At 46.2% G+C, this 18520-nt stretch overlaps 1 protein-coding gene across 1 annotated transcript in view; it reads right to left on the minus strand.

Moving 5' to 3' along the window:
- The window catches only part of LOC100738425 (multidrug resistance-associated protein 4), a 135616-nt gene that overhangs the window by 94477 nt on the left and 22619 nt on the right, over nucleotides 1–18520 (minus strand). The window contains exons 6-12 of the mRNA XM_021065400.1: nucleotides 18033–18122; nucleotides 16828–16991; nucleotides 15152–15277; nucleotides 13451–13700; nucleotides 8086–8187; nucleotides 4405–4494; nucleotides 2407–2598 (exon numbers count right to left, since the gene is read on the minus strand). Coding sequence (XP_020921059.1) covers nucleotides 2407–2598; nucleotides 4405–4494; nucleotides 8086–8187; nucleotides 13451–13700; nucleotides 15152–15277; nucleotides 16828–16991; nucleotides 18033–18122 — 1014 coding nt within the window. The remainder of the gene's footprint in view (nucleotides 1–2406; nucleotides 2599–4404; nucleotides 4495–8085; nucleotides 8188–13450; nucleotides 13701–15151; nucleotides 15278–16827; nucleotides 16992–18032; nucleotides 18123–18520) is intronic.

The raw sequence follows: 18520 nt of genomic DNA on the forward strand, positions 1-18520 counted from the left end.
GGGCCACAGTCCTCTACCCCTGCGTGGCGTATGACTGTGGGCCCCAGCGCGCTTGGAATAAAAATCCTCTTGCTGTTTGCATCAAGACCGCTTCTTGTGAGTGATTTGGGGTGTCGCCTCTTCCGAGTCCGGACGAGGGGGATTTTCCTTCTACTTTTCAATGTCAGTTCATAGCCTTTTGCTTTTTTACAGTATGCTGCCCAAGCGGTGATTAAAAACAATATTTAAAATGAAAGCAATACTAAAGTAACTCAAGACTTGACAGTTTCTAGACCTAGACCCAGAAGGATCAATAAACTTATTATCCCATGATTGTCAAGGCAATCTGAGAATATATCTCAGTTGCCAGAGATGTGATTAATATGAGATGAACGTTCAATAAGATAATCGGCCAAAGGAAATCAAAGACCCTGAAGACTGCCCCATGGAAGTGATGGAAATCACCGCATTGGCACGCTCCCCACCGGCGGGGCGTCACACTCCCGAGTGGGCTATTCGGCTTCTAAACTGTTTCCCTCTGGGCTCTCCCACATGCACTGTGCTTGTAATAATAAACTTTGTGCCTGTTTTTACAGTCTTTGCCTCCTTGAAATCTCCTTGGGGACAAGAATCAGGGCAACTCTGCTCTTAGCCTCTAACCTCTAGCTGTTCCTGGTTTTCCCCAGGCTGCCCAGGTTCAATTCCTGAGCAGGGAATCTCTCTTCAAGCATCACTCACTCCTGTCTCTTGGAGATCAGTCTGACTCCCAGGCCTTGGAGTTTCCATCATCAGCCTGAACGATGCTGCCAAATGTGTTTACATATCCTTCTATTTTATTACAGAAAAGTTTTCTGCTCAATGAACTTATATGTTTAGTTCAATTAGGGATAGTATAATAATCTTTTTTATTAACATATGTAATACAGGAACTGTTGCTTTTTTTCCCCCTGTTCTTTCCTCCAGGATTTGGGGGAGGTGAGGGTAGGGAGAACTGTCAGGAGACACCTTTGCATTTATATGTATGTATAGATGAATAGATGTAGGGAAAAGGGCTAGAATAGTAACAATAGCTACCAGGTTTTTATGGAAAACCTGGCATGTTTGCATTTCACAGGCATCGCCTGAAGCCTTTACAACAATCCCACACCTCCTGCATTTAATAAGGAAGGAAACTGAGATAAACACCTAGAGTAGGATCCAACCCAGGACTGTTTCTCTCCAAAGGCCAAGGCTTTTCTACTACACACGCCGTCTCTGTATCTACAAGGCCAAAATAACTCCAGGATTCCAGGATTATTCGTGGCCATTTTAAGTTCATTCACTGACACACAGATTCCTAAAGAGAAAAGCAGAGGTCTCTTAACTCATTACCTGGTTCCCAGGTGTCTTAAAGACCTTGCTGACCCCTCACTAATCAGAGTCGCAGATGACATTTCAGAGCAGCAGCAAAACCTCTTGGAAACCTCTGACCCAATGTCCTGTTTTGCTGCAGCAGAGGCCCAGGCAGATAACAGCACGTGTCCAAAGGGACAGTGGACAGGTGACAGGCCCAGGATGCTGCTCTCTGCTACTTACCCGCCCTGAGCCTCCATTCCTGCCAAGGACCAAATGGGCACAAGGGGCCCAGACTCTAGGTCCCCACCCTGCAGCAGAACGGGAGAGGAGTCCACGTTTACAAACGTCACATCAGTACAGAAGAATCACATGCAGCCCAGTCCTGCAGGGCCCCTCCCACCACAGTCTGCTCAGCACAGATGCCAAGGGGTGGGTGCAGCCCCAGATCCCCGCCCACATTATTGGTCCAATCACCCTGAGTGGCTGCAGCAAAGCATCGCCCTGAATGGCAGCCATTGTCCCAGCACCTGCTCCTCTCCAGAGATGCGCAAATGTGGGTAAGAAAGCACTGAGCTTCACCAGAAAGACAAGGTCATGGAAAGAAACAGCCACACACTGGCCTGGAGTCCAATGTGAGCATCAGGAGCTGGACTTCAGGTAAAGAGGAAATGCCTGAGATCTGTTTATATCACATCCCACCTTCTATTTTCATCAATCACCCATTTTTTAAAAAGTTCTCTCTCATAAACTTCCTCAACTATGAGGCAGCATGGCTCTGTAGAAAACTATGGAGGAGTTCCCATCGTGGCTCAATGGTTAACGAATCCGACTAGGAACCATGAGGTTGAAACTTCACAAATTAAAACAACCCCCCCCCAAAAAAAGGCATTTTGTGAGTGTTGTTATCCCATCAGGATGAAAACAGCAGCGTATATGCCTGCATATGTATTCAGAGGACCAGCTTAAAATATTAAGCCACAATCAAAGCTCTTTCAATAAAAAAATAAAAACTGTCAACAAACCTTAACGGTTTAAATTAGCAGTATTATTATTTGAAATCTGAGTACATGCAACTCAGAAGTCATTACTCACCTCTTCCAGAGCACAAGCCTTTAGTACTTTTTCATATCGGTCTTTTTCATATTTCTTCCCAAATAAAATATTACTCCTCACGGTTCCTGGAAACAGCCAGGGCTGCTGAGGAACATACGCGATCCTCCCGCGCACGGTGACCTCCCCCTGACTCTGGGGCAGCTCCCCCAGCACCGCACTCAACAGTGACGACTGAAACAGACGCAAACACACCTGTGAGCAGGCAGCACCCAGGACAGAACAGGCACCGCAGCACAGCTTCCCTGCCCTGGGCGCTTGATAAACAATAGAACCCTTTCATTCAGAGTAGGATAAAGTACAGTACTGGCAGATGCAAAAAATAAAAATAAAAACTGAAAATAATACTACTAGCCAATGTAAAGTAATGACTGAAAAGGAATATTAATAAAACGCTCAAATAATCTACTTTGCCCAAGAGTTTACCCCAAATGAAATGCTATAGTCAGCAAACACTGATTAAGAATGCTTAACACAGGAGTTCCCATCGTGGCTCAGTGGTTAACGAATCCGACTAGGAACCATGAGGTTGCGGGTTCGATCCCTGCCCTTGCTCAGTGGGTTAACGATCCGGCGTTGCCATGAGCTGAGGTGTGGATCGCAAACGCGGCTCGGATCCTACGTTGCTGTGGCTCTGATGTAGGCTGGCAGCTACAGCTCCGATTGGACCCCTAGCCTGAGAACCTCCATATGCCGTAGGAACGGCCCAAGAAATGGCAAAAAGACAAAAAAAAAAAAAGGAAAGAATGCTTAACCCTCCTAACTAGCAGAGAGCCCAGCAGGATGTGTGCTTCATGCAATTGTTCCTGCATCTGATGATCCTTTTGAATTTTTTATTTTTTTGACCACACCAGCAGCATATGGAAGTTCCCAGGCCAGAGATCGAACCCACGCCACAGGTGCAGCCTATGTCACAGCTGCAGCAACCCGAGATCCTTAACCCCCTGCACCACAAGGGAACTTGCTTGGGTATCCTTTACTTGACAAGCACTTGTTCTTCAAAAGCTAAATGAAGAATATATCCCAAGACGATTATTTCAAAGAACTCTGGGAGTTGCCGCTGTGGCACAAGGGGATCAGGGTGACACGTCTCTGGGCACAGTGGGTTAAGGATCTGGCATTGCTGCAGCTGTGGAGTAGCTTACAACTGCAGCTCAGATCTGACCCCTGGCTTGGGAACTTCATATGCCATGGGGTGGCCAAAAAGGGGGAAAAAAAGAAGAAAAAGAAGAAAAAGAACTCTGCAGTGAGCTGCTTCCAAGGAGCAAAAACCCGTCCCAGAGGAAACGGTGACCCCTGCATGGACACAGCCCACGCTCAGGGGTCTGTATTCTGTTGCACAGACACAGGACACCAGTGCACGTGCACGAACTCCACATCTTCTACACGCACAGGGGACGTGCCTGTGTCCACACCACCAAGGCGCTCACCACACGGGGCTGAAATAACCTGCCTGCGTCTCTGTGTCGCCCCGGAACCTGGCTGCCTCTGGAGGGCAGGGGGGCGGGGTCTTGCTCATGTCTGTGTCTCTGGCTCCAGCCTGTGGCTGCACGTTCACCACACGTCACTGACGGGCCAGGTCCACTCACAGGAGGAGATGCTCAAAGCTTCCCAAACAGCCTTGACAGCCTCCTGACTTCCTGGAGGGGCCACCGTGACAAGAAGTCCCCAGGTCTCAGTCTGTCCTGAACAGCTGTCACATAAATCATTTCCTTCACTGGGACATGCAGATTCCCAACAAGCAGTTCCAGCTGTGCGAATGGAAGCACCAAGAAGGAAAACACAGTGTGTGTTTATCCAGGTTTATTTGGCCATGAAACCTTCTTGCAAAACAAAAGTTCCGTGGATCACACTTAGAGAAATGCTGTTCCACACACACCCAATTCACACTGGGTGCTTTCCACACACCTTTGGGCTGGACTCTGAGATTTGCTAGGGGCTGCATCATTACATCAAGCTGCCTGAAGCATCATAACTTACCTTTCCTGCTCCCACAGGTCCAACCACAGCTAACAGTTCCCCGGGTCTGACAGTAAAGGAAAGGCCTTGGAGGGTTGGAATTCCTGAGGCCTACAAATGAAAGTTTACAAAAATGTGAAAATTTCAATAAAGTAAGACAAACTTCTTAAGAATATGGAAAAATAAAACGTAATAGTCACTGATATGCTAATGGAGCCCCTAAGATACTGTCCTGGAGGTCTTTTCATCCAATCACTTCTCTCTAAAGGTTTGAAGCCGCTTAGGTGCCTTTAAAAAGAATCCTTCTTTTACCAGATTTCCACAGGGACACAGCTCTAGACACCCACAGAATTTAAGTAGTTGAAATGACGAGGCACCTGCTTGACGTGAAACCTGCATAAGGCACACTAACTTATTAAAACAACGTGCTTAATACAATATTCAGTGTGGGGGGAGCTAATCATTTATAGAAGTGTTCATTATGCCCCTTGGTATTAGAATGGAACTGTCTGTCTCGTTAATCTCCACAAGGGGGCAGCATAAGTACATGGCGTGCCTGGCCCTTTACTAGTAAATAATTTGAAATCGCCACTGATCTCTCCATTTTCATTTGACAAAGAACCTCAGTAATGCTCAGCAAGCAAAGGAGCCCTTTAGATGATAATGTCACTCTTGGTAGTAAATTAACTTTTACAAATAATGGTCAAAGCTAAAGTCACAAGCATTCTTATTTAACAAAAACAACAAAAAATGGGGAATAAAGAAACGGATTATGACATCGAGGGGCACAGCGATAAATCTTCAATTTTATATGTATTACATGCACTACCTGTCCTGGCTAAACAGGGGCAACAAAGTACTTCTACTGTAAACAAACAAACGAACACCATGAAGGTACGTGCAAAGGCACCCAATCCAAGGAGAGGATCACAGGCTGTGGTCCTGAGAGACTTAGGGGGTGTGTGAGTCCTTACAGAGCCTAAGGGTTAAGGAAATTGTCAATAACTGTTAATGTTTAAAATAAAAAAAGAGTGGTTACGAGTGATTAAGTAAAATGCCCAAAAGCACAGAGACTGGATAAAAAAAATCTGAATAACTTCAAAATGAAAACTTTCTGTAGAAAGAACTGAACTGATTATCAAATATTCACATACTAAAAAAAAGATAATTATTTTTCATCATCCAAAAAACCAGCCACGGAGTTTAAAGGAATTTCAAATCTATCCACAAGAAGCTAGATTTTAATACATGAGAAACATTTTCAAGCTTATCCACTCCTTTCTTTTTTGGTTTTTAATTTAAGTATAGTTGATTTATAATGTATCCACTCCTTTCTTCTTGTATGACATGTAGGGGTCCTATTTCACTACTTCTCACTCAGTTATGACTACAGAATAATGAGCCACATACAAACATGAACCTCCTGTTCCCCCCACCTCACAGTCTGTCAGGACCAGACCCAAGTTTCCTTCCTGTTCAGGCTTCATGATCGGGCACTGCTCCGGCATGACCAGAAGGGGGCAGCACTGAACAGCTCAGGGATGCTGGACGCCCCCGCTTCTGGGTATCCAGGCTCAGGAGACCCTGAGTCAACAAGGATCATCGGCTGGGTCCCCAGTCTAGGCCAGACATGGTCTGAAACCCCTGTCCCAAGGACAATTTATTTTGAAGCTCAAAGATTGAGACCAAGTCCCATCATTTCATGAATGAGACCTGGGTCCCTGAGACCTTCCCCCACCTGCCCACCTGGCTGTCTAGCAGGGCAGGTTAGAGAGCTCATGTCTATCTCCTGCCTCCCAACCAGCATGTGCTTCATTCAGACTCAGCTTCTCCCCAAAACCCCCAAGGTCTGTGCCCATCCCCCTCCTAGGGTCTCTCACCAATGACCTAACCTGACAGGCCCTGATTACTAATGACCCCAGCATGGGACACAGTCTTCCACAGGAAAAGCCAGGACAACAGAATAGGGTGTTCAGTGCTACAATGCAGGGTGTACAGAAGTCTGAGGGGGGACATATTATTAACTTCTTGAAAAAAGAACAAAACAATTTAAAAATGCTGCAGAGTTCTGTACACAAGCAGTCTGGTAATGGGTCATACAAAGTCGTGTTAGCATTCACACAGAGTGGCCTTTACAGTGGAAATTTAATGGCACTTTCCATCAGAGCTGCAAGTGCACCACAAGGAGAAACACCAGGCAGGAGGGAGGTCCAGCATGTTAAGGCAGGAGGGACTGTCAGGTCAGGGGAGGCACCTCGTGTGAGTTTGCAGGTGCAGAAGGTGCAGGGCTGTGGTTGTATGCATCTGGGAACACACAACTATTCATTGGTGGGGACGAAAGGCACCACATCAGAAGCAGGTGAACACGATGCAGGTGGCACAACAGAGTCATAGGCATGAAAGACAGGATGAGTCCACAGAGTCTGGACACGTGCACTGTGGTCCCCACTTCCTCCAGCAGCCGGGCTGCAGGCTGCTCCAGAAGGAGGACCCTCTGGTGGAAGAACCACCTCCCTGAGTCCCTCAAGCCCTGGGGGTGGGAGAGCGTCCTGCCATTGCTAATCTCTGGGTTGCCCCATCCACCCTTGTTTCGCATTTTTTGTTTTTTTTCTCTAATTCCATGCATGGAATCTCTCTCCTGTGGTGTGTGTTCTCCTGAAGAATCCACACTGATACAGGAGGAAGTGCACAGAGGACCATGGGACTCAGGGGCGGGGGTGGGGGAGGGCTTCGGTTGTCAGTAAAGGGGCAGCACCGGGTGGGCAATAGTGACAACTCCTTGAGAGCAGCCCCTGCTCTTTCTTCTGTTTGCCTGAACGTCACAAATAAACCAAGTGTTGGAAAATCACCAGTTCTACCTGTCAGCTTGCCACACAGGGCAACCTTCACCTGGGAATCCCTGGTGCTGACCACGCCTCCTGCTGCCTCCTCCCTGCCCCTGGCTGCCACCAAAGTGGCCAGCACCACCCAGCAGCTTAGGAGGGGGCCCTGCCAGATCACAGCCTCGCTTGGTGTGTGATAACAAAATGGTCTGAGAGCATCAAGGCAAAACTATGTGCACTGATTCCACAAAGCCCCTGGTCTTTAACAGCTGGTTATGCCCTTGTGAGTTAGCCCATTCCACACTGCAGCATTTTGTCTGTCCAATCAGGTAAATTCTAACATTACGAACATATGTACTTGAAGTTTAAAATGTGCTAATACTTTGAATGCTCTCTTAAAAATGAGACAAAGAGCAACATGTTAAATGTCTTTGGCTGATTTTACACTTATTCTCCATTAGTTGCAAACTTTATTTCTGATTTTGAGATTTTCTTTTTTTTTTTTTTAATCTTTTCAGGGCCGCTCCTGTGACAAATGGAGGTTCCCAGGCTTAGGGTCGAATCGGACCTGCAGCTGCCAGCCTTCACCACAGCCACAGCAATCTGGGATCTGAGCTGCGTCTGCGACTCATACCGCAGGCTCACAGCAATGCCAGATCCCAAACCCAATAAGCAAGGCCAGGGATTAGAACCCGTGTCCTCATAGATACCATTCATATTCGTTAACCACTGAGCCACGATGGGAACTCCTGATTTTGAGAATTTTTACAACATGCTTTCAGTAAATGAACAAGTCACAGTTTACACCATGTTAAAATCTTAAAATTCTCCAATAAACCTATGTCATCAGTTGTCCACCTTGGAATGGAGGACTTGTTACCTTGTCCCAAAAAGCAGTGAAATCTTGCAACTGTACTATCGTTTCACCATCTGATGGCAGCTGAGGGTTGTGCTGTGATGTCTCCTCGAGTAACAGAAAGTTCTACAGAAAAAGGAAAGATACTGTTTAAAATGAACAAGCACAAATAAAAATAATAATTTTCCTAGAATGTGCAATAAAAATCCTTATACAGCCTCGATATCGTTTTGCCAACTGTACTTAAAATGTTGATTCACATCAAAACATACTAAAAATATATAGAATAATGTATACTATTATTACTGTATATAGTATATACAGTCATATAATACAGTACCTCTAGCATACATAGAGTGTGCATATATATATAATACATATATGTATACACGGGTATGTGTGTGTAAGTATGCAAAACAGAGTTCCTGGCCACGAGGAAAGTTGTAATTTTGTCAACAAATGAACTAATTCCTCCTTAAGGAGAAAATATGACTCCAAACTCCAACTCATTTAGAACCTGAACATGTTGTTTAATTTTTGTGTTATTAACAGCACACAAGGGAGTTGGTAGTAAATGATTCCGTAAATATTCACTGAATCCCACCATGTACCAAGCACCAGGCAACACACTAGGAACACAGAGAAGAAGGCCATTCCCTGCCTCTAGGAATCAGGTGACACAGGACAGGCTGGGAACACAAGACCTCCAGCAGAGACTCTGAACGAAAACCCTGGCTCTGCCTGTTTGGGGTTGTGACCTTTACCCAATCACTTAAGTACAGTCTACTCTTCTCACGGTGTTAAATCCACATTACCACCTGTCATTAACTATCACTTAAATCACTGTTCTAAACATGAAATGCTCTTGTTAAGTTTCAAATTGAGGCAAGATATTTACAATCTTATTGGAGTCATTCAACGCCAAGACCTTCAGTCTCCTTTCCTTACTAAGAAGAAAATACATGGACTTCTTGGGCCTGCAAGGTTATAATAAATCATCCATTTTCTGTACACACACAAAAAAAGGAAACTGAAAAGCATGTATAAACAAGAAGACACAACAACATGAAGCCACCGGAGGTCTGCCGTGGGGACGGACCATCCCCCACATCCAAGGTGGGCAGGGGTGGTGGATTTCCTTCTTAGAGCCCCAGACGTGACCTGGTGCAAATCCCGGGAGGGGGCCCATCCAATCTGCTGAGTCCCAGGCTGCAGAAGCAGTGGGGCAGCAGGGTTTAACAGCACATGAGCTCTAAACCCCACGTGCCCCCCATGCCCTCAGCACACCTACAGACAAACCTCACCCAGTCCTGACATCCGGGAAGTCCACTGGGCCGACCTTCTCTTTCCCTCCCACTGCCCTTTCTGCCTTCTCAGTGGGCAGTAACACATCTAAGTGAGAGATGAGAAAGGAAGAAAATGGAACATCTGATTACTGCCCACTAACTGTTAAAAAAGGAGGCTGAATCAGGCCCATGGCTGGTTGGTGGCCTAGGTCTTAGAGCAAATACCAGGTATTTCAAAAGCCCCTCAGAACTCAAAGCCAAGTTCATGCTCTTCTCCTCCTCAAATCTGGTCCTCTTCTAGTATTCCATATTTTAGTGCATCCAGGTGATTCTGCAGCCCCCAAACCCAAAGCAGCCCACAATCCACCTCTCGCTCCCCTACTTCATCACCATCCCCAGGAAAATGCAAAGCTTCAGCCTCCCACCTCCCCCCCCAACACATGGGTAATTTCCAGTAAATTCTCATCCTTGCCAGGAAGCACTACCTTCAAAATGACACCTGCCTCTCTGCCAAAGCACCTCATGGCCCCTCAGACTTTTCCTCCCAAGGACTAAGGACACAGAAATGCACACTGAGTTTCATTATTTGGTTCTTGATTAACCCGCCACTTGATGAAACATAAATTCCAAGCAGAAAGGACTTTCTGTACTTGCTCACCTGCCACTGGACATGCGCATCTAGCCTGTGCCAGGCTCCAAGCAGCTACGCTGTTATTCTGTGGGGTAAGTGACTGAATGGGTGAACAAACTGCAAATTTTCCCCAAAAAACGTCTAGCATAAACCAAGGCAGGTTTTCCTCTATATTCATTTTAGTCTTAAGATTCTTTCAGTCTTAACAAGATGTCTTTTATATTTGCTAAAGGAAATTTAGGCTTTGTGTGTTTTTCCTGTTCTACAGCAATGTTTCCCAAACGTGGCCTACTTGCAGGTGCACAGGGGCGCTTACTAAAGACATAGGTACCTTGGGCCCCAACCAAGACCTGGAGAATCAGAATCTCCAGGGTGGGATCATTTAGTTTTAATAAGCACTCCAGGTAATTCTGATGAGCCAGAGACCTAAGCTTTTTAAAGGGTTGTAGAAATTAGAAGGGCTGAAAAAGGGTCCATGATCTAAAAGAAAAAAATTTCAACAATTACCTCAACACACCACGAAGCAGGTTGCTGGGCTAACACCCACCCTTGTCACCACTCTTATTCTCAGACATTTTCCCCCCTTAACTGACAACAGCTAATGCTGAACATTCTGACTGGGGTGAAGTGGTACCTCATAGTAGTCTTGATTTGCATTTCTCTACTAATTAGTGATGTTGAGCATTTTTTCATGTGCCTGTTGGCTGTTTATTTATTTATTTATTTTTTTGAAAAATGTCTATTCAGGTCATTTTCCCACTTATCAATTGGGTTATTCATTTTTTTGTTGTTGAATTGTAGAAGTTGTTTGTATATTTTAGAGATTAAGCCCTTGTCAGTTGCATAGTTTGAAATTATTTTCTCCCATTCCATAGACTGTCTTTTGGGGTTTTTTTCCCCATGGTTTCCTTTGCTGTACAAAAGCTTCTAAGTTTGATTAGGTCACATTGGTTGATTTTTGTTTTATTTCTGTTGCCTTGGGAGACCGACCTAAGAAAACATTTGCAAGGTTGATGTCAGAGAATGTTTTGCCTATGTTCTCCTCAAGGAGTTTGATGGTGTCTTGTTTTATGTTTAACTCTTTAAGCCATTTTGAGTTTATTTTTGTGCATGGTGTGAGGGTGTGTTCTAGTTTCATTGATTTACATGCAACTGTCCAGTTTTCCCAGTACCACTTGCTGAAAAGACTGTCTTTTTCCCATTTTATATTCTTGCATCCTTTGTTGAAGACTGACCGTAGGTGTCTGGGTTTATTTCTGGGTTCTCTATTCTGTTCCATTGGTCTGTATGTCTGTTATGGTATCAATACTGCACTGTCTTGATTAGTGCAGCTTTGTAATATTGTCTGAAGCCTGGGTGAGTTAGGTCTCCTGCTTGTTTTTTGTTCCAAAGGATTGCTTTGGCCATATAAATTTTTGGATGGAACCCCTAGATGAGCAGGAACAAAAATGCTAGGAGGGGTCATGGGGCTGTGGAAGGGCTCAACAGCATTTTCTTAAATCAAGGACAGAGAGAAGTCAACCCAGGAGTTCCTGTCATGGCACAGTGGAAATGAATCTAATAAACATGAGGTTGTGGGTTCGATCCCTAGCCTCACTCAGAGGGTTAAGGATCTGGCATTACTGTGAGCTGTGGTGTAGGTCACAGACAGGGATCAGATCCTGTGTTGCTGTGGCTGTGGTGTAGGCCAGCAGCTGTAGCTCCATTTAGACCCCTAGCCTGGGAGCTTCTATATGCTGTGGGAGCAGCCCTAAAAAGCAAAAAAAAAAAAGAGAGAGAGAGAGAGAAAGAACAAAGACCCCAAAGTGGGGTTCAACTCGGCATGTCACAAAGACAACCCCCCTTCCCCCCTCCCCTACCAGGGTGGAGGGCTATGTGCTGGGAAACAGAGCAGCAGTGGAGCCTAGAGTTTAAAATTCTGATGTTTCAGGCATCATGGAAACTTTGAAGGTCTTCAGAGTAAGACTTGATGATGGAAACCACACCTAAGGAGAGAGTACACATTCCAGAAGGTACTAGGAAAGCAGTGTGACAATGGCTGGGAAACCAGGCTTTGGGCAGAATCCTAGTTCTGTCGTTTACAAGCTATATGAGGACAGGTGAGCTATTTCACCTGTTACCAGAACCTGTTTCCTGATCTCTAAAGTGGGGACACTAATGCTTATTTCATTCACCTGCTGTCAGGATTTAATGAGATGATGAGTAAAGGCTTCAAGAGCACCTGGACCACACAGCAAGTCCCGGAGGTAGTGATGGAAGACAGCAGATGTGGCAATAAGAAAACAGCAACACGGCAGCACAGTACACATGGGCAGTCACCATCTGGACAATTTAGTGTCACTGAGCATGTCACCATAGTCCAAGGACATTCCTAAATGTCCTCTTTCTGGATACGAAAGCCACAAAAAAGGAATTTTATTGAACTGCATGGACCACCGCTTAGCAGTGTTGCTTGAAGACCCCAAAAGAAAGAACGATGAACTCGGGGGACTAAAAATGACCCATTTGACTCCTCTGTTTTATGAGTAGTAGTTGTTTTATATTATACTATAGAAACTTCATCACACATACAAAAAAGTCTCAGCTTTTAGGACAAGGCCCAAAAATAAAATATAATCACACCCTGAACTATCTGACTTCTCTAGAGATGTATTACTGGAGTCCATCACGGTGGACAAAGTAGGAACAAATCAGATTTTTTTTATGAAGCCCAAACACTCAAGCTCATGCTCAGGGAGCTCACAGAGACCATTTAGCTTCATTTTAGATCTAATCATCTGCACACAAATACTAGAGCACCTGCAGTGAGCCAGGCCCTTGTCTTGATGATGTAAATTATTTGTCCCCGGTATTTAGGGACAGTTAGGAAAAGGAGACAGTGGGGATGGTGGAATCACACCTGTGAAAGGAAGAGGCAGCTGGAGAGGCTCAAGCAGAAAGGGAAAAGAGGACAGGGATGAGGAGGCAGATACAAAGGCGAGCTCAGCCCTCCATAAGCAAGGCATCCACAGAGCCAAGAACCCACTGTAGACACAGAACTAACGGAGGCTGAGCCCTTCATCCTGCCCAGGAGCAGGGACTGCTCAGCAAGCTCCTTCCCTCCCGGCCCAGAGAGAGTCCTGCTCCCCCAGGACTGAGCCCTGTTGCTACCCAGTCATTCGCGTCAGCACAGACGATGGATCTGTTTGCTGCTCCTGCTCTGAACATTTTAATTGCCTACCATTGTCACTGCTCACTCAGAGCCCTGTGCCACTGCTACTGTTCCTCCTGCCCAGAAATGAGCAGGAACCTTACGGGACCTGTAACGACTCCACCTAAGACAACAGGGGAAGACACAGGACATGTGGAACCACGACCAGCTCTGGCACTGAGAGAGTTAAATCTCACCTAACTAGACCAGTGGCCCAAATAAAAGGACTCATTTTATGTAAAATCCATCTACAACTAACACTTAAAAAACCTGTCACCAAACCTTGACTCTTTGGATGCTGACGACCGCCTCGGACACCTTCTCGACGGCCATGGGGAGGTGGAGGGTGCCCGTCAACCGCAGAGCCTCGAACAGTGTCACCACCACAAACACTTGGCTGGCTGTGATCACGTTGCCAAGGAGTGCATTGGCAAAGAAGGTGACAAAAATCATGATTTTGCTCAGAGCAAAAAATGAGGCCAAATTCAGTCCTCTAAGGTAGGAACTGGTCAGAATCTTGGAAATTTCCTTCCTGGAAAAGAAAGTAAGATACAAGTCTTAAAGAAGCATCAACAGCCAAGGCGCAAATTCCAGAGCCTTGTGTGGGGGGCCCTTTTCAAGAGGGTGGACATGGATTAAGAGAAACCACCCTCACAGCATGGAGACACTACACAGTGCACACCCGGGGGTCTGCCCGACACAAGAACCACACACCTCATCACCCCATCTTGCTTCCAAATAAAGGAAGGCTTAAGGTCACACTTTTAAACATTCTGGGTCAATGAGACCCAGTTTGAACATTCATTCAACAAGCACTGGGAACCACAAGTCCTGTGCTGGCTCCTCACTGCTGACAGAGTCACAGCCCAGCCCCTCCAGGAGCCTGTGAACTCGTGGGGGAAGAGAAGCAGCAACCCCAAGCCTGGGAGACACCGAGACACTAAACAGAGGCAGCCAGCACAGCCCCACAGAGCACAGAGTAGAGCCTGGAACCCGGAGCTGTGGAGTCAGGGCGAGTCGCACATGCGTGGAACCTGAGAAGACGAGCTGGTGTCGATCAGGCCTGGCGGAGGCCAGAGAAGAAGGAAGATGAGAGTGTGTTTCAGGCAGAGGGAGGGGCACCCATGAAAGTGCGAAGGTGAGAGGTGACAGCGTGCTGCAGAGAGGTGTAAGCCCCTTGTGCTGGAGCATAAGCACTCATCAAACACTTACATGAAAGGTGGGGAAATTTTTACAAACATAAAGCAAAGCAAAAAGAGCAGAATTTTCATGACTCTGTCTGGAATGAAGAATACTGACTGACAAAATTTGGGCTGAAACAGGTATATCCAACCTCTATAATAATCTCCCCCATTTGTGGTACATTAACGCAAATTACAGTTTTAGTTTAAATATCATCATCTCGGAGTTCTTATTGTGGCTCAGGGATAATGAACTCCCCTAGTATCCATGAGGATGTGGGTTCGATCACTGGTCCCACTCAATGGGTTAAGGATCTGGCATTGATGCAAACTGCAAGGTAGTTTTCAGGCAGGTCTCGGATCTGGCATTGCTGTGACTGTGGCATAGGCAGGTAGCTGCAGCTCCAATTCCACTCTAGCCTGGGAACTTCCATTTGCTACAGGTGTAGCCCTAAACAAATAAATAAATACTTAAATACATAAATATCATCATCTCAAATACTAACATCTTAGAACCATTGCTTACTTGGCATTTGCAGTTATTAATAAATATTTGGATATCCTGGGCCAAGGATCAGATCTATTTGGATAGATTTTTCCTTTAAGGAGAACACACAAGGAAGAGGAGGTTAAAATAACATCTCCACTATTCTATTAACCACACGGCCACATGTGGAGGGTGGAGGGGGTGGATAGTATTTAAATTCACCTTAATGTGAAAACTCACTAAGATTTCTAAATTCATTCAGTAAAAATGGGGGGGGGAGTACAAAAATATGGTGTGACATGTAGTAAAACTTACCTTCTCAATCTGGCAATAAGATCCGCAAATGACTTTTCCCAAGTGTACATTTTTACTGTTCTGATGCCAGTTATAACTTCACTCACAGACCTGATCCTGTCGTCTGTGTAAGCTGCGGTCTTACTCCTAAGGGGACAGACGTGAGGGGTGAGCCTTAGTGACCACAGCCCAACTTTCTGTAGCAGCAGCAGCAGGGAAAAGGGAGGGACCAGGAGTCACATGATTCCACGCGACACTTTCAAACTGAGGACACAGGCAGGTCCTACTCAAAGTACAAATGGAGAAAGACTTCAATGAGCCAACCCTCCAGCCCAATTCAACAAGCACCTTGGAGAACTTGCAGGATCGGCTACGGAAGACTTGAAATGAGTCGGATACAAACCGTCTCCACAAGGAGGTCACAGTTGGGCAGGGAAGACAGAAAGGAATCTAACAGGAAGACAGGCTGTGCTGTCATAACAGAGGAGTGAAGAGTGGGGAGCAGAAAAGATGGGGCTGTTATTTCTAAAGGGAAAGGAGAGCAAGACAAGCTTCAGAGACCCTGTTGCCTTAAACAGGGCTTCAAAGGATAAGGACCATCTCTCCTTACAGGAAAGGAAATCCCAAGTAGAGAAGAATAACACACAGAAAAATGTACCAAAATAACGACAACTCAATGTTCATCACCTGACACCCTGGACAATGACCCGCCTCTAACCCTTGGGGACCTGCTTCAGGACTAACTCATCACCATCAGCTCTTTCTTCGTCATCAGACAATTTTCTATCCCATACACTTCTGGGAATGGGGGGCTTTAACAAAGAGATCATTAAGATTGACCTTGCCCTTGAATGAGGCTAACTTAATGGAGATACTTAATTAAAATAATACATGGGATTTTAGGTCATGCCTCAGCTGGTTAGGAACCAACCTAGTAGCCATGAGGATACAGGTTCAATCCTTGGCATTGCTGAGTGGATTAAGGATCCAACATTGCCATGAGCTATGGTGTAGGTCACAGATGTGTCTCTGATTTGACATATGCCACAGGGAACTGTGGGAACTTCCATATGCCACAGGTGTGGCCCTAAAAAGAAAAAGAAAATAAGAACTAGACTTCTCACTGTGGCAAAAGGGGATCGACGGCATCTGGGGAGCGCTGGGACACAGGATCAATTCCCAGCCCAGCACAGTGTGTTAATTATCCACCTTGCCACAGCTGCAGCTTAGGTCACAACTGCAGCTTGGATCTGATCCTTGGCCCAGGAATCCCATAGGCGGTGGGGCAGCCAAAAAGAAAAAATTTTTAAAAATTAACACATGAACATACATACATGAAAATGGTTCTAACACAAGCATAACAAAAATATATGCAACTAGAAATGGGCCAGAAGACTATTACTATTTTTAGCAATGTTTAAATAACTCTGACATGAGTAAATTCTGCTGTAGGACACTCTACCTATTCAGGTGTGATGCTGGGAGGAGTCATGAATGCCTTCGCTTTTCCCACTTAAAGTTCACCCCTAAGCTTAAGGGTGGAGCCTCCCTCCCCTGGCTAAGCCTGAAGAGGATACAACACACCCAAAGAAGAAAGCAGAGAAGGCGTTTATTTTGGTTTTGAACAAAAGCACTGAGCAAGCCGTAGATGTTACCAACTACATATCACCTATTTTTTAACCCAGGGTTTCTCTTACCGGCGTGATGAAAACGACTTCCCAATGCAGCTTTGCAAAAGCAGGAGAAGAATTAGAACTGCCATCCCCGCAAGACACGATATTCCTACTTCCATCCAGAGCAGGGCAGTCACCACAACAGTCTGCAGAGGCCCCACCCACAGAAAGTGCAGGAACATCGTCACCTTAAAAGAAAAAGACGGAGCCCTCTTAGGACTATATCAAAACACAACCCATAAGGACACAGTAGAGAAACTATCTGCTCTGAAGGGACAGACAGGAATCTAAATAGAAATGATCACAGCGGGTTTTCCGCCTGCTAAAGCAGAGATCCAAGCCTCTGCCCCACATGAAGCTGCTCCAGGTCAGCCCAGAGCCCACAACAGGGAGACCCAGAGCAGCAGCACTGGAAGCAAGATGCTGATTTTGTCTAAAGACCACAGATGAGCTCAGGGCTTCCCCAAACTCTCTCTGCCCCAAAACTCAGCCCCCATCACTCCAGGGCACAAAAAAACCTGTATTATGGTACCTAACCCACTCTCCAATACTTGTGTATTTACCTCCCTGACATGCTGGGGCTTCTCCAGGGAAGAAATGAAATCTCACTCATCCCTGAGACTTAATAGGGGCCTTATGTCATGTTTGATGAATGAATAATTGAAAGAGAAGTTGTCTAGTGCAATACAGATCTGCCCAGCAGCTACCACGCCCTGGATAATGTGATCTTTTCATAAGGTAAGTGTAAGAGAGTGTGGGGACAGCGGAGAGCAAGCTGTGTCTGGCTGGGGACACCCCCCCCCCGCCCGCCGCCCATCTGGCATGATTTCCCGAAGGCTCCCTGGGCAGCAGGCACTGAACAGGGCACAGGGGTGGAACAATCCCTGCCCCCAGCCCACACCACCTGATCGAGGAACAGACAGTCCCGCAGCAACGCAACACAATGTGCCAGGAAGGGCCCTCCAGGGGGACTCCCAGGGACAGTAACCACGCTGGGTGGGACCACGGCTGCCTGTTTATTAGTAGGAAAACAAAGCTCTCACCTCCAGGACAGCACAGAGTGTTACATCTAAGCTGCACACAGAAGAAATCAGTGGTGGATAAAAAGATCCCTTGTCTTAGGTCCCCTAAAGAATCCTGGTCAACACCCAACACTGGTGCCTGGTGTCCAACAAGCTAAACCCATTAGAAGGACAGGAAATGGAAACCATCCCTCAGGTACAGCTCACCTGGTCAAACCTGTTCACGTCATTGGACAGCAGATTGACTATCTGGCCGGTGCTGGCCTCCCTCATGGCCAAGTTGCTCAGGCGAAGTGCCTGAAATGAGAGAAGGAAACAGAGAACTGGATTCCTATGGTGACACCAAGTCACTCTGAGGTCACAGCAAAAGGGAGCGTGTTTTCATGGGCTCTTGAGCCGTGTCAAGAGGAGCAGGATGACCCCGGACAGCAGGGCTTGGGCTTTTTTTTGGCTGCGCCCACAGCATGGGGAAGTTCTTGGGTCAGGGATCGAACCCAAACTGCTGCAGTGACACCACCAGATCCTTAACCCTCTGTGCCACAAGGGAACTTCCATCCACACCCTCAGGGACAGTAAAAGGAGGAATAGGAGATAGAAGCAACCCCCCCACACCCTGATTTTTGAAGACTTTGGACACACCGACATATAAAGGATGTAGGTTTAGACTTAGGAGTCAACTAAAGTAAATCTGGGAC

The sequence above is a fragment of the Sus scrofa genome, chromosome 11 (assembly GCF_000003025.6).
Source record: "Sus scrofa isolate TJ Tabasco breed Duroc chromosome 11, Sscrofa11.1, whole genome shotgun sequence".
Taxonomy (NCBI): domain Eukaryota; kingdom Metazoa; phylum Chordata; class Mammalia; order Artiodactyla; family Suidae; genus Sus; species Sus scrofa.